We start from the raw sequence: 14,972 nt of genomic DNA, 5'->3' as shown, positions 1-14,972 counted from the left end.
TCAGCAGACAATTCTGCCGATTCTGAGATGGGTACGATCCCAGCCTCTTATATACTCATTCATTTTGTTTAACCCTGCAGCACTTAACTTCATATGGTCTTTACGGGACCATTTTGTGTAAATAAATGACCGTGGGCAGTGAGGAAACATAGGGGCACTCGTGTGTAAAAATGACAGTAATCCAGCACAAACCTCACACCAGCTTCGATTTAGAAGCTCTGGAGAACCTGAAACCGATAACCTCGAGCACTGGCAGGTTCTGCTCAAGGGGCTCGGCGTGCCGTGATTGTGTAGTCTGTGGGAAAGCAGACAACTACAGAGAATAGACTCAGAATGGTTTTATTTTTCAATATTAAGACAATGCAGCAAAAGCCAAAGCACCAGGTGTGACAGATGTGTTGCACCATACAGATGTTTCTGCAGACGAAGATCTACAGCAGCTACCGATAACGACTGGCGCTCGTGAGGCGCTCGACAGCAGCACAGAGGGAGAACACAAACATGGAGAAGATGAGAAATTAAAAAGTCAGAAAATAAGAGTAAAATCCTTCCAAATCAGCAGCAGCAGAGAAAGCGCCGCCTCGCCCGGGGCCGAGCGCTGAACTCCGGAGCGCAGCCCCTCGTTAAGTCAATTAAAGCAAATAAGGCCGGAGACGCGTATGCAATAAGGATGCTCAGTTCGTTACGCCAATCTTCGTCAAAGCCCGTCTCCTCCCCCAGTGTGTGGTGACATCGGCTCCCGTGTAGAGACAGTGTACAGCAACAGAAGAGCGTAAATATGGTGAGACAGAGTGAAGAAAATACAAATGAATAAGCTTCAGTCACACTCAGCAGGCAATACAACATTAGCGCACTAAATATTATTCCTCATGATGGTAAACTAAGCATTTAATCGTGAACAGAAACGCATTTGAATGATTTAAGTCTTCAGCGCAGAGCTCACCCGGGAGCAGCTCGGGGTGTCTGGTCCCTCCCTCTAAATAAGGGAGTCTCTTTGTGGCAGAATGTCGAGGGCAGTGTCGGCGGCCGCCCTCTGACGCAGAAGGAAGATTTGATTTGTAAAACCGATTAAAAAAAAATTGCATTCTTTGGAGAGAAAAATGTATTTTCCTGCACACAACTTAATTTTTTTTTTCCTTCTTGCCTCTTGGTTTCGTTGAACAGGGTGATCTTATCCTTCACTTATGTTCTCTGGGATCAGGAAATCACTGACGGCAATGTGAAAAAGGATTAAAACTACTTAGCAACTGGACTCGGCCCTCAAACACAAACAGCAGGCGTCAATAACAGGACTGCCATGTTCATTTGGGACTCTCCGGCCGGGTCTTTTCACTACAGCGTGAGAAACCCTGAAGGTATAAAGCTAGTTTCTTCGTGTTGGGCTCTGAACACCCTTATGAAAGTTTACCACAATAAATGCACAGTAACGAGACTGTTTGGCCATGTTTACTATAGTATGTGTATCACGGTTTAATTGATTCACTGAACTTTTAGGAGCGCACTGGTTTAACAAGCGCAGCGTGAGAAACATTTTTCTCTCTGGGACTGAAACGTCTCGTGTCAAACGGTATAAATGAAGAGGTTTCTGCACCCCTGGAACTCGAAGTCCCCCATGAAAATCTCACTGGTTTAAGGACATCTACCACTGCAGAGTAAGACATGCCACTCGCACACAGCCGATATATCTGGCGTCTGACAGACAGATGCGTGACAGACATTTTCACTTCCAAGTCCTGTGTTTGCAGTTTGCAATGAAGCTGGCAATTTTAGAAGGAAATGAAGTGCAGGACATTATTTACTACTGGACGGCCACGAAAATAACCGTTCTCAATCGCCAACTGTGCAATTGCTCTGTGGTTATTATTGCACGAGCGGATTAAGCACATTTCTGGCCTCCAGGTGTCGGGTGGCCCCACACAAAAAACAACAGGGAGTGGGTCTATAGGAACCCGACAGGATGCCGTGCAGGAGCGCAAACACACGCAGAAGGACCCCACCGTCCTCCCAACCCAGGCAACAAAAAATCACACGGGGAAGGATTGTTTTTTTTGTTTTTTTTTTTTTTAGCAAAGGCTAAATTTAAACAAACTTATATTCAGACTTCCAATGACCACAGCACAGACATCACCACAGACAGGTCCTGCTCACATTACTGTCACACTCTCGTAGCTGCGGCGTCTTCGTGCGGAGACAACTCCGACGCGGCCCGCGCACCAGTCCACACCGGATCTGGCCGTGCTGCGTCGCGATGGACAGGGGGTCTTGCACGGGGGGATACAGAGGACACAGTCGGACACACATATTCAGGTGCAAATTCAAGGTTATCCATGCTGGTAATATTAATATGAACACTTGTATGTGTGGGTTTTACAATTGAAGCATGTTCTCCGTAGATACAAATAAACGTTAATAGTTTCATACACAGTATAGTCCAGCGGTTTGTAAATAAAGGAAAAGATAAACAATGATAATAATAATAATAACAGTAATAACTGGTTAACTGGCATATATGTACAGGGTGACCCAAAGTGGAGAGCAGGAGGGAGTTTAAAGGTGCCGTGACGGGGATTGGGGGCTCAGAGGACCGAGTAACAGGAGTAGAGAAAGGTCTCCCCCGAGCAATTAATGAACAGAGCCAATTAGGGGAATGCCCTCATTAACAGTTTGAGGACAATAGCCAATACTCAACTCCGCTCTCTCCGCTTCTCTTTTTGGGCCGCCCAGAGACACACAGATCCCCAACCGACACGAGAAACCTCCGCTTTGAACTCGATTACCTGTCTGTCTAGGAGGCAGTAAACCATTAATGTCTCTTAGCCTCGCAGACAACCTGTATTGCACAAAAAGACGTCCTGCTACACAACCCTAGACGAGCCGTTGACAGCGAGGATGGGGGGGGGTTTGCAGAACCGGGAGCTCTCTGAACATAGGCACTTCTCGGTACGTGAGAGAGCAGTAAGGCTTTACATAGTGCAAAATATAGTCCCGCACCCGCCCCCACCACCTCTAGATCTGGCTCTTCGGAGCTGGCTGCTGATGGAATCCATTCACTTGGAAAACGCTAAAACTATGACAGGTCCAGTGAAGATCGGTTCTGGAGACCCCAGGACCGTGCTGGTCTGTTCCCCGTCTACAGAGAGGATTATTTAAGTATATATAGTTTTGTTTCCCCCCCATGAGGGTTTGAAATACACAGGGGCCACGACAGGAGTGTGCTGGATTACCAGGTTTCACCGCACGCTACATGATCACTAATAGGTAATTAAATCTGCTGGGGACAAATACGTATATATAAAATAAATGTGTATGTGTACATGTTTTTGATTGTTGTGCCATCTATCTATCTATCTATATATTAGTCATTTATCAGCTCCTGTAGAGAAGCAAACTGTGGAGGGGGGTGGATCGGTTACTTTTTCACCAGATCAGAGGCCGAAAAATAAATCTGCCGCTCTCGTCATTACAACAACGAAGAAAAGCATTAATGAGATAAAACACAGATGTGGGATCTTCAACCAGCCATCGGGGTTTTAATAGCTTTTAAACTATCGGGTGGAACAGTTTTTCCTTCCCCCTGGCAGGTTCTCCTCGTCCTAGCGGTCTGCGATCGAACCCGAGGCCGGCAACCCCCGAGTGCATCCTCGCTGTAACCACACAAGTGCAACAGCAAGAACAGGACGCCGCCATTCTGGATCTGTTTTCCTCTCCGTCGTCGCCGCTGTTCCCTTAAGCAGGTCTGCTCGGTGTGCATAAAGTTTATTCCGTTTCAAAGAGTCTCCTGCTCCGTTTACGAAAACACGAAGCCCCAAAAAGCAGGATTCATACATTTCGGCACCGAAAGGGGAAACACGAAAGCCAAAGCCAAGGCACGCGGTCTCCGTCCTCTCTGCGGTGTGCCGGCGTGAGTGGTGATGGAGAGGGGGCGGGCGTGCATCTCTGCGTACGATTACAAAAGGATAACATCATGTTAGACTGTTTTAAACTACTTGTTTTAAAGCAACTTGTAGAATCCTATGTAATAAAATATATTGGCTAGAAACGGAAGCAGAAAAAACTACAAATAATCACGTCCAGCATGACAGGGGGTTGTTGGAGGAGGGAATAACTAACTAAAAAATTTAAATCGCCAGAAGATATTTGCCCAGACTAACGGGGCGTGAGTTTGAAGCAGCGACATTCGTCAGAATGGAAAATAAAATGGGCCTTTTTCACAAGCAGGGCTGCCGTTAACCCCCCGCACTGCTGACCAGTCCACACCTGTCCTACAGAGACACGATTCTCTCTCTGGGCCTCAACTGGCGGCGTGGCGGCTTTACTTCTGCTCCACGAAGAGAAGAGAGCTGCTGAGCTCACTGCATAAGAGAAAATGGTGTGCTGTCGATTGTTAATGCGATTTAAACCAGAAATGTCTTGGGTCTCTATCTGCAGTGTTTGTTCCCCCCCGGCGATGGGTGGTCCCTTCATGTGAGGATAATATCGCTGTCCGCAGTGTCCTTCTGAAGCTCAGCCTGCCATGGAGCAGTGATTGTAACATGCTTCAAATTAAGTGCATAAAGTATAATATAGAAAAAGACGCAGCGATGCATGTAAATGGGCTTAAATGTAGGCGTGTGCCGTCGCAGGACATCGAACTGTGCGGATAAACCACCCTTTGGCCAAGCTAGTGCATCTCTGTGTATTTTAAACCCCCGTTAGCCAAGATTCACACACCAAAGGGATGGCCCGTCCTGGGACTGCAAATAATGCCGAAACGCCGGGCAGACACGCCCAGCCTTGGGCCGAATCCAGCCCTCAGTCTGCCGATCACAACATTGTGCGGCAGGTCTGTTTCCGTTACTTCATTTCAAACGACATAAAAATAATAAGTAAGTGAAGTATCAACGTCCCACCAACACAGATATGACTGTTTTGACTGTAAATACTGCATGTAAGACAGAGCCCCATAGTTGCTTGGAGAAAGCACAGAAAAAAGCAAAACAAAAAGGAAACTTTACAAATTGGCGAGAAAAACAGTGAGCTGATGCTTTGCCAAGGTGCATGCAGATGACACCCACGGCGTCCAGTCCCATACAGGCGTCGCGATCCCGGGGACTCCAAGCAGACGAGAATGAGGTGACAGAACTGATCCGCTACGGTTTGCACAATTTACCATAAAACTTGACACTAAAACATTTGCTTGTTGTGACAGTTCAGTAACTGAAAAAGAGCTTATAATGCAAGTGACTACATTGACCCTTCTCCCCATCCTGACCCACACTGAGAGGACACTGCCGACGGGTTTTAGACACGCGTGCCGTCGCCGTGTCTCGGGTCCAGCCGCTCACTTGATCTTGATCGGCTCCCGCTCCAGCCAGCGCACGCGCACCTTCTGCTTGTAGTGATACTCCTTGAGGAAGTCCTGCAGCGCGGAGGGCAGCGGCAGCCCCCCGATGCCGTCGTAGGTGGTGCAGCGGCAGATGGCGGCGCGGCAGATGTGCTGCAGGCTGAAGGGGAAGGTCCGGTGCAGCGGCGCGGTGAGCAGCGGCTCGAAGAACATGCAGGAGCTGGGGTCCTTGTAGTGCTCGAGCAGGCCGGTGACGGTGCCCGAGTGGAACACGCAGGGGTCGTGCGCGTCGAAGCTGAAGTTGTGGTTCCACTGCTCGATGCGGGCATGCAGGGACCGGTTGTAGCGGCGGAAGCTGACGGAGAACAGGTAGTCCTCCTGCGCCGAGTCCCGCAGCAGGAAGGTGCCCTCGGGCTTGCCCTCCAGCAGCGCCTCGGCCTCGTAACGGTCCATCACGCCCCAGTAGCAGGGGTTGCCAGTGATGTGCTGCAGGTCCGGCACCAGGCAGTGGATGTAGTCGATCTGGGTGTGCACCTTCCAGGGGCCCTGCCGGCTGAAGTGGCTCTCACCCGACGTGTGCCGCTGCTTGGGTCGGCGCGACTGCAGGCACAGCGTGGTCGAGTCCTCTTCTGAGTCGCAGTCCGGCGCCTGTGGTGATGCCACCCCCCCCGCGGCCGCCGTCACCAGCGCCGTTGCCCCCCCGCCCCCGGCCGCCACCCCCGCCCGGCCGTCCTCGCCCATCCCCGGCGCCAGCTTTGGTCCCAGCTTGTGCAGAGCGCTGACCTGCGCCATGGCCTCGACCGTGTGGATCTGTGCGTGGGGCGGCGGGTCCACTCCCTCCTCGATGCTGAGCCGGCGCCGCTCGCGCAGCCGGTCCTCCTCGTCCTCCGGGGAGGGGAAGGCGGGGTCGAAGGCGTCCAGCAGTGAGGAGGAGGCCTGCGGGCTGACGGGCGCCGTGTGCTGCTTGATCAGGTGCCACTTCTGCGCCAGGTCGGAGCCGGGGGGGAAGGGGCAGGTCTCCAGCATGAGCTCGGACAGGTGGATCTTGCGCTTGGTGGAGAACAGTGCCTTGGTGGAGCGCGGGGGCGGCCGCAGCGGGAAGCACAGGCCCACCGTGTCGTGCAGCCGCTGCCGCAGGGAGCGGGAGCTCAGGCTGCGGCCGCCCGCCGAGTCCATGTCGTGGATGGAGCTGACGCCGTAGCGCCGCTCTCGCCGCTGCAGCCGGCTCCGCGAGCGCCCGAATCGCTTGTCCGCCTCCAGAGAGCTCTGGGTCTTGGTGGAGCACGAGTGCTTCTTCTTGCCCCCCCAGGGCGCGTGCCGCGAGTACGAGTCTCTCCGGGCCAGCCGGACACCCGCTGCGCCGCGGGGCTCCTCGCTCTCCCGGTCAAGGGTGATCTCCACGATCTGAGGGACGTCCGACACACAGTTTTGGTTCCTGCGCGCCGCCGCCTGCAGCCCCTCGGAGAGCAGGGGCAGGGCGGCCAGGCCTCGCCGGGGACTGGCGGCTCTGTGGGGGGACGGCTCGGACAGACGCCTCCCCCGGCCGGGGTCCGCGCCGCAGCGGCCCGCGCTCATCTCCACACTCTCACTGCGGCTCCCGCCCTCAGGGTGGAACAGGTTCTGGCATCGGCTCTTCAGGTTGTTCCACATTTTGCCCACCTTCTCCATCGATTGGATGCCACAACCTGAGACGAGAGAGCAAACAAAATGCACTTTAAATAGAGTTGTAGATCATTCATTCATACAATCATTTAAGCACATACTCAAATATTCTCACACACACACAGTTACACACAGAGTCCCTGCTCAGTGTCCTGGCAGGAGGCAGTTTTAAGACCTGACCGAAACCTGACACCGTGCTGGTGTTGTATCTGTGTGATACTGTAACCAGTGGATCACGTCACACGAGGTCACGTGACCTCGCAGAGAGCAGACAGGGCAGCGAAGGGTCAGCCTGAGGTCGGGTCAGAGGGCTTCACACACGCAGTCCGTCACCGTGATATCTAGAGCAAACACGGGGGGATGGCCGTTCCCACAGTCCGGACACCCGACAAAGAGCACGGTTACGTCACACGGGCTGTAGAAAAGGACCGTTTGGGTGTGTGGGGGCTGGCAGTACCGGCAGCTCTGGGGGCCACCGAGCCGGGCGGACAGGAGGGGGGGGGGGACTGCAGGGAAGTGTTGCCAGGCAGACTTACAGGGACACAAGACCAAGGCTAAAAATGAACTAATGGATCGGCTCCCAGCTGATGTGCTGGTATGCGGTGTATTTGTGTGCCAGTCCAGGCCTGACGAGGTACTGTTTCTGGCTCCGCGGAGAGAAGAATGTGGTGGCAGGCGGCGACGCTGGCTTACAGTAGGGGTCTGAGAGAACGTGAGAACTGGTCTGCAAACGCTGCCACTGTCCGGCCGAGTGTGTAGGGGCTTTCCATTATATCGAAGTACTGGGCCGACTTATCCGAAAGCAGTTGTAAAGGGTGATGGATATTGTACAATTAAAAGAAGTAATTTGTTCAAACACTGTCAAGAGCTACAACGAAGTCTCTCTTTTGTGCATCAGCATTATGCTTTATTGGCAGGAACTGAGCTGTGGTCTCCAGGGCTAAGCACAAGCAAAAGCATCTTTAAATTCACCCTGAGCCTTAAAAGTACACTACGAGACTGCAACACAAATCCCTCCAGTGCACCGTTCAGTGTGGCATTGAATTCACTGGGCCGTGGGTCACTTCATCTGAAGCGTACAGGCTCGAGAAAGTCAAAAACAGAATATCCGATTAGGTAAAGGTGCACGACAATTACAGGGTGAAGAACACACACACACACACACACACACACACACACACACACACACACACACACACACACGTTGAAAGCTCACTGCAGAATCCTACCCCTCACCCCCTGCCCTACATACCTCAGCCCTCAGTGTGTGTGGGAGCACACAAACCACAAACAACAACACCCCCACGAGACTCGGACAGAAACAGCTGAACCAACAGTCTCACACCCTGTGGTTGTCTGACAGCCATGTTTAGGAGCTGCCTTCGGGGGCGAAAGGAAAACGATAACAATAATCACATACCAGAGTGAGTAAATGCCAAGTATCTGAAGAAGAGGGTTAAGGATTAGCTTGCAAAAACTCGCAACGAAGGGAGAGAAGAGTCACTTTCAACGCAACAGACACAAAGTACAAGACACCAGTGTATTTTATTACTGAGCACGAAGTAAAACCCAGTAAAAGGCGCTGTATTGGAGCACAGACTGAACACCAGTTCGTCCGCAGGGCTGGAGCCAGAAAGGCAGGCTAATTATACAGGGAGAGATTTACAGTCTTAACAGGAGAGAGGTTCGTATTATGACAGCAGGTAAGCAAGACAAAATGCCAAGTATCGCCCTGCTGTCATGCACCCACACTGCAATGAAATAACACGCTGTCAGTACAAAACAGAATACACTGTCAGCTTTAATCAGACAATTAAAGTTAAAGCAAAGTTAAAAGTAATAATAAATAATACAGTAATTTGCATTGAATACAGATACTCCGCTCTAATCCGCCAAATCAGAGATTGCTCTTCTATTAACAAGTACAAACTGTTAAGCCACAACTCTGGCCTATGCCTATAAAAACAGAACAAAACCAAAAAAATCTGCACTAATACATCACAGATTAAAGATCCGAGTGGATAATAAAAATCCCTACAACACAATACCACACACTGCATCGCACAGAGAGCTGAAACCTGAGCAAGTCCGCCAAGTATCCGACTGCGTTGACCCCTGTCCCCAGCACGGCTCCCAGGGACCAGACGGCACAGCCAAAACAAGTCACCGACTCAAACCCACTTCGCCGCCGAGGCCGAACTCTGTGCGCAGGGGACAGGAGAACAGGAGGACGCGTGCCTGTATGTGCCAGACAGGAAGTGGCTGAGAAGATCCTGAACGGGGGGGAGTCTACCTCCAAACGACAGCAACAGATACTGACCCCCCACCTTAGGAACGCGTACGGTAACAGAAACATCTTTACAACCACGGTGACTAAACTATTATTTGGAAACGCAGAAATCTTCCAAAACCCACTTTCCTTTCAAGAAGGGAAGAGGAAAAAAAAGTGCCTGAGAGAGGAGCACTCTCCCTTTCTGTGCTGATGTCGAGGGGGGGCAAGACTACTCAGCGAGCCTCCGAAGAAACAGGAAGTGCTCCGTGCTGCAACAGGAAGTGCTGAAGGGAGGCTGCACCAGACTCCGGGGGAGCAAAGGGAGTCCACACAGTTCCATCTCAGGTCAAAATGTCTCTCTCAGATCTTCATGTTACTCTAATTAAAACGTTTCGTTACCAAATTCTCCATTGTCATCGGGATGTTCTCACCTCATGCAGGTATATGCACCTCTGTGATACTACTATAGATTCTGTAATCTGAACGATGAGGCTGCATTGCCCTGGCACACAAGAGACTGGAGACAATGCCCCATTGTGTTGCATCAATAGATTCCCTGCCCCATTTTAAGCATCTCAAAAGCCCAACCCCAGCCAACACCCACTCATACAAATCGACACACAATCTATTTTACTCAGTGGAAAAGCAGCAATAAGCTTATCAAAAGCCTAGGCTTACTGGGGACCAAAACACAACCCTAATTTGATCACTTAACTTCATTTCAATGCATGATATTGCTTAATTAACCTCAATATACTCATGCGACCATTCCAATTGTCATCTGTATCCCCAAGTAAAACTTTGCTGAAATCAAACTCTGTAAACTCAGTAGAAACTGGGGGACTCGAACACCAGCCGAAACTCCGTGGCCCAGGCTGAGCCCCATTTCAGACACCAGCACACAACTCTTACAAGCAGGAGCCTGTGTCCTTCCACCCCGTTACTCTGAGCTCTGCATGGGCACTCTGTATCACTTTCTAGACCAAACACAGGGAATTGTTCTCTTGGGCCGAGGGCTATTATTATCCTCTCCAGGGGCGTCTGGTTTCCTCGCGGTGTAGGAAGTGGCCTTGCGAGACCCCGCTGCTCCCTGGCGGCCGCGGCCCCGTGGCTACGGCCCCGTGAGTACGGACCACCCCTCTCTCTCGCTGCCAACACCCTCAGCACACGGCCATGCATTCCCCCGGAGCCTCACTACCACGGCAGAACGAATGGAAGCGCGGAGAGAAGTGACACCCAAACGAGAACACACACACACACAAACCACTCTCGTCCGCTGACTGTTTCTGAAACTACGACCTGAAACAAAACCAGATAAACACATTCTTTTTTAAATCACCTTTCTGTTCTGCTTTCCACACACTGACAGAGCCGAGCGATAACTTCTGTCTGGGCACCAAGACTGAGTTCACAGTCTCTCTCGAACCACTTCGTGGACAGCAGACGTAAAGCTGATCCAAATTCTGAGCTGCACACCAACTCGTTAAGCCTGGATTTAACAACAGGACGCTGAGAGACGAGGAACCCCCAGTTGCCCGCCTTCATACCCATGTACTTTACCATAGTATGTTAAATATGTAGTTAATTAAGACCGGCTGAGACATGCAAATGCCACGATGCAACTTCTCACGGGTACGAGTCGCCCAACTGCTCTCGCTGATCGGCGTTAGTAGTGCCAAAGGGTCAAAGGCTCAAAATTCCTCCACCCAGATTCCCACACATAGTGCGTTTCTTTATTTTGAGAGCCACGTTGATGTTTTATTCCTGCGCTCCTTCAGACATTGTGCCACACTGCAGTGGTTATTTTATTCCACTGCTTCATTTCCATACTTCCAGGTAAACCAACTGCGACAAAAGATAAAAAATAGGTTGATAATTACGCCACGGTCAGTTACAGAATATTTCAAACGAGGGATTAATATAATTTGCGGCCAGACGTAGGGTTTAATTACAACAATCTCTGTAGACACAGAACGGTCTTCTAACCAAGCACATGCAAAACAACAGCAGCATAATTACGCAGTACCATCTGCTAATTAAGTACCAAAACAGCACATTTGCAGAGTTTCACAGAGGCGGCTGCCGATTGGTTCGGGAGTACCGGCGCTTGTGCCTCTCTCACAAGGTCACGGCACTACGGTTGAAGGACTTTGGGGGTTGTCTTTCCCCCAGGAGCCGGTAAGACAGCAGATCATTGGATGCCACGGCGCTGCCACGCACACAACCCATCCTTCGCTGCACAACACCAGCCACCGAGAACGCACCGATGGAAAAGCTTCGCACCGCAGCTGGGGGACCGAGGGTTGGCCGGGCAACTCCCGCCGTGAGATCTCCCACCAGGAAACGGTAACCATAAACCGAGACAAAGAGACTCATCACTGGTGTGTTACAATACCCCGCGCTCGGAGTCACCAGCCTCAGAGGTTGTGAGTCACGGATTTGGTTTTATTATTTATAGTTTCTGAAAAGAAAAAAGAGAAGGACTGTCTCTGAATCTGAGCTGTGTGTCTAACCGCCCTTGAATATTAATCGCTCTGATGTTCAGGCCTTACAAAGCGGGACAGTGTAGACAGAATATAGTTTGAGTTATCGCCTTTGATATTAGAAAAGTCATGCAGAAGTTGCATGACAAACACTGCATCATTTATCAACCAGACATCACTCTGGAGGACGATTTCAATCCTTGAGCATCAATTACAAGGAGTCATTCAAAATCAAGAGGTATAGAGGTTGCAACCAGACATGTTGTTGTTTTCCTGTGTTTGTGTGTTAATGGCCTTGTGCAGAGCGTTACCACACACGCGGTTTAAAGCCCTGCATCAGTCTTTACAGGATCAAGTTGCCGATACGAGACGACACCCAGAAAACACCTGTTGTTTTTGGAAAACGGTTTTCCACCACAGACTGAAAAAAAAAAAGTATGGGAAACGTGTTGTTCTCTCGGCTCCAGTTCTGCAGTGGGGACCCGTCCGGCCCCACGGTCTCGTCTTACGCAAGACATGCTTGCACTGCATCTCCATGGGTGTTTTGTGTTTGCGTTTTGTTTGGTTGGTTTTGTTTTTTTCCATGTGGGTTGCCCAATTCCCTGAATTTCTAGGCGTTAGCTGTCATTCGTAAGTCTTGAGACGGCCGTGTGACGGAATGAATCATAGGAACGTGGAACTTCAAGGGAGAGACTTTATTTGCCCTTTTCTTTAGAAATCGTAATGTGGGAGAAATAAGAACTTGTGTGGAACAGGAACCCCGGTACGGGACGAGGGTATTCCGCAGTCTCTTTCCTGAACCTCTTTTATCCAGTCAACCCTGAGTTCCTCTCCCATCCCCCACACCAGCCTGGCTGCCAGCTTCCTTTATTCTTGCCAAATGGGTCAAAATCATTCAGGTTCCACTGTGAAGAGTTGGAGAACGACCCAGCTCGGTCCCACAGCGGACTCCTTAACAGCAGGATTGCCTCACACACACGGAAGAGGCTTTGGTTTTACGCTGGGAAGGAACTGAGTAAGAACCTTGTGGCCGAAGTTTGTCATCGACCATGAAGCAGTTTCTTATGCTATGTAGAAATCAATGAATAAATAAAGCACAGTCTTCCCCAAGCTGTTTAAGCACCTCTGTGCCAAGGCCCTATAAATCTAAATGGAAGATTGCTGAGGCGCTTTAATTGTCAACTGTGCTGTAAATATTGTACTGATGCGCTTACATTTCAAGAATTTGAAGAAATATCGCCTTTTTCAGCGTTTACATCAAGATTGACACCATTTTGGTATGTACAAAGGCCAACGTTGAACGAACGCTTCTGACTGACTGACGAACAAATCGAAACTTCTGAGATTTCTCTCCCCCTCTCTCTCAGCACCCCCACTCTCCTCCACACTCGCATACCTGGCCAGGATCAGATAAAGCCCCCATGCGACACAAAGACCCGTGGTTGTGTTTGATTACCATTTGTTCACTTTGTTTTCTTCCACTCATTGCTATAACACAGCTGTGAATGTCTTTCAGAAAAGCACGGCACGCACCGGTTTAAGGTTTTACCTAAATAATTGCACAGAAACCGTGGAAGCATTTGCTAGGCAGAGAAAGACGTGCCTTCAGACCCAGCAGACTCGTCTCTCACTCGAGCCCAAGCAACACGTCCCCACGCAATTACACTGCGTTCACCGTTAGCATCGCGGCTCTCGCAGGGAAGTGCGGCCCGTGAACCGCAGCCCCTACCTCTCCACCAGCCCGAGCAGTTCAGCCAGGAGTGAACAGAATAAATCTACTCCAGCGATGCCTGCGCTGTTTCTCTTCCAGCAGCCGAGCAGAATCAGGTTACAGCGCAGGAAGAATGGAGTTAGGCAACCTCACATGGAGGGACTCCAAAGTCCTAAATCAATATGAAAGAAGGAAGAAACGCACTGTATCTGCTGGGAGTTCACTCAGAACGGTATGTGGTGCCTATTATTAATAAATTAAGCCGTTTTAAAGATCTGGGGCTTTTTACAGTATAGTGCAGCGCCACTGTATGAATGATTTAAATAAACAGCACTAGGACATTTTAATGGCTTTATCCACGACTTAACAGGGCTTTGACAGCTGCCTCCACTGCCTGCCTCACCCTCCACCACCACACTGAGCTGCGTCTCTTTTGGGAACATCGGCAGGTGGACAAACTAGAGGCCCCGGTGTGCCACTCTGCCAGGGCAATAGTACGGCACAGTATGAAATGTTTTCTTTCATTTTAACTGGGGGAAAACTACAGTAATTCCATGCGTACCTATTGCAATCTTTCAAATGAATGTAAGGCTACTTGGATGATGAATCAAAGCAAGAACGTTCTTCTCTACAGAATAGCCTTGAAGAAATCTGGACCGTGTGAGATGCCCATTACTGGCAATTCATTTTTCAGATTAATTTATATTTTATTCAATTCTGTTGTTCTGTTTATATATCACATACAGACACAGAAAATCACAACCACAGTCACGGAGGAATCGGCAACAACACCGCCTGCCCGAGCGAAGGATGTTTTATCACTCATTCAGAGACTAACTGGAAGCCTCACAAGAAGGGGAACTAATTTTCTCAAACCACGGGACTGACCGCCAGGAGCTTCGGCAGTGAACCACAGCCGCTCCATCAGCACGGGTTTCACAACGCGTGTTCCTGCTGCCCCGAATGTTCAAACTATTTTTCATTGTTAAAGAAACAGGGGCTTTGATAGGCAGTGCAGGTATCCTCTGAGCTCCACACGCATCATGAACAACAACCACGGAGAGCCTTCAGAGCCGCCCTGTCAGTGCGACTGAGTATGAGTCACTGGGGAGACACGTCACATGCTGTAAACGTGACTTTGGAGTCCGTGCCGTACAAGAAAACTGCCCTGAGAAGTCAGTCAGTTAAATAAATGTAAAATAACAGTCAGTAAAGGCACTGTTGGGATGGGACAGACACCCGAGTCCACACACGGACAGACACGTGTCATTTGGCTCCGATAACCGGAAACGAGGGCTGATTGACACCCATCGAAGACCACCCCCGTGCTGGGCCTCGTCTGGAGACACACAATTATCCCTCCATCGTGGCCGATGGCAGTGCAAACATTACGTCCACTATGCAAATTCCCCCCTAATAGTCGCCTGACGCATCACGCTCTAATTCCTGCATTAAGGGTACAGAGGAGCTCCGCGTGTTGCAGGCGTACAGATCCCCCTGGGAGATTGACTGCCCTGGTTT

General features: G+C 50.3%; 1 protein-coding gene across 1 annotated transcript in view; it reads right to left on the bottom strand.

The window, feature by feature from the left end:
- Window positions 1-323: 323 nt before the first annotated feature.
- The window catches only part of LOC136718746 (suppressor of cytokine signaling 5), an 18,516-nt gene continuing 3,867 nt past the window's right edge, over window positions 324-14,972 (bottom strand). Inside the window, exon 2 of the mRNA XM_066696471.1 lies at window positions 324-7,008. Coding sequence (XP_066552568.1) covers window positions 5,321-6,991 — 1,671 coding nt within the window. The 5' untranslated portion in view covers window positions 6,992-7,008 and the 3' untranslated portion in view covers window positions 324-5,320. The remainder of the gene's footprint in view (window positions 7,009-14,972) is intronic.

The sequence above is a fragment of the Amia ocellicauda genome, chromosome 23, assembly GCF_036373705.1.
Source record: "Amia ocellicauda isolate fAmiCal2 chromosome 23, fAmiCal2.hap1, whole genome shotgun sequence".
Classification (NCBI taxonomy): domain Eukaryota; kingdom Metazoa; phylum Chordata; class Actinopteri; order Amiiformes; family Amiidae; genus Amia; species Amia ocellicauda.
This window is presented reverse-complemented; position numbering and strand designations above follow the sequence as displayed.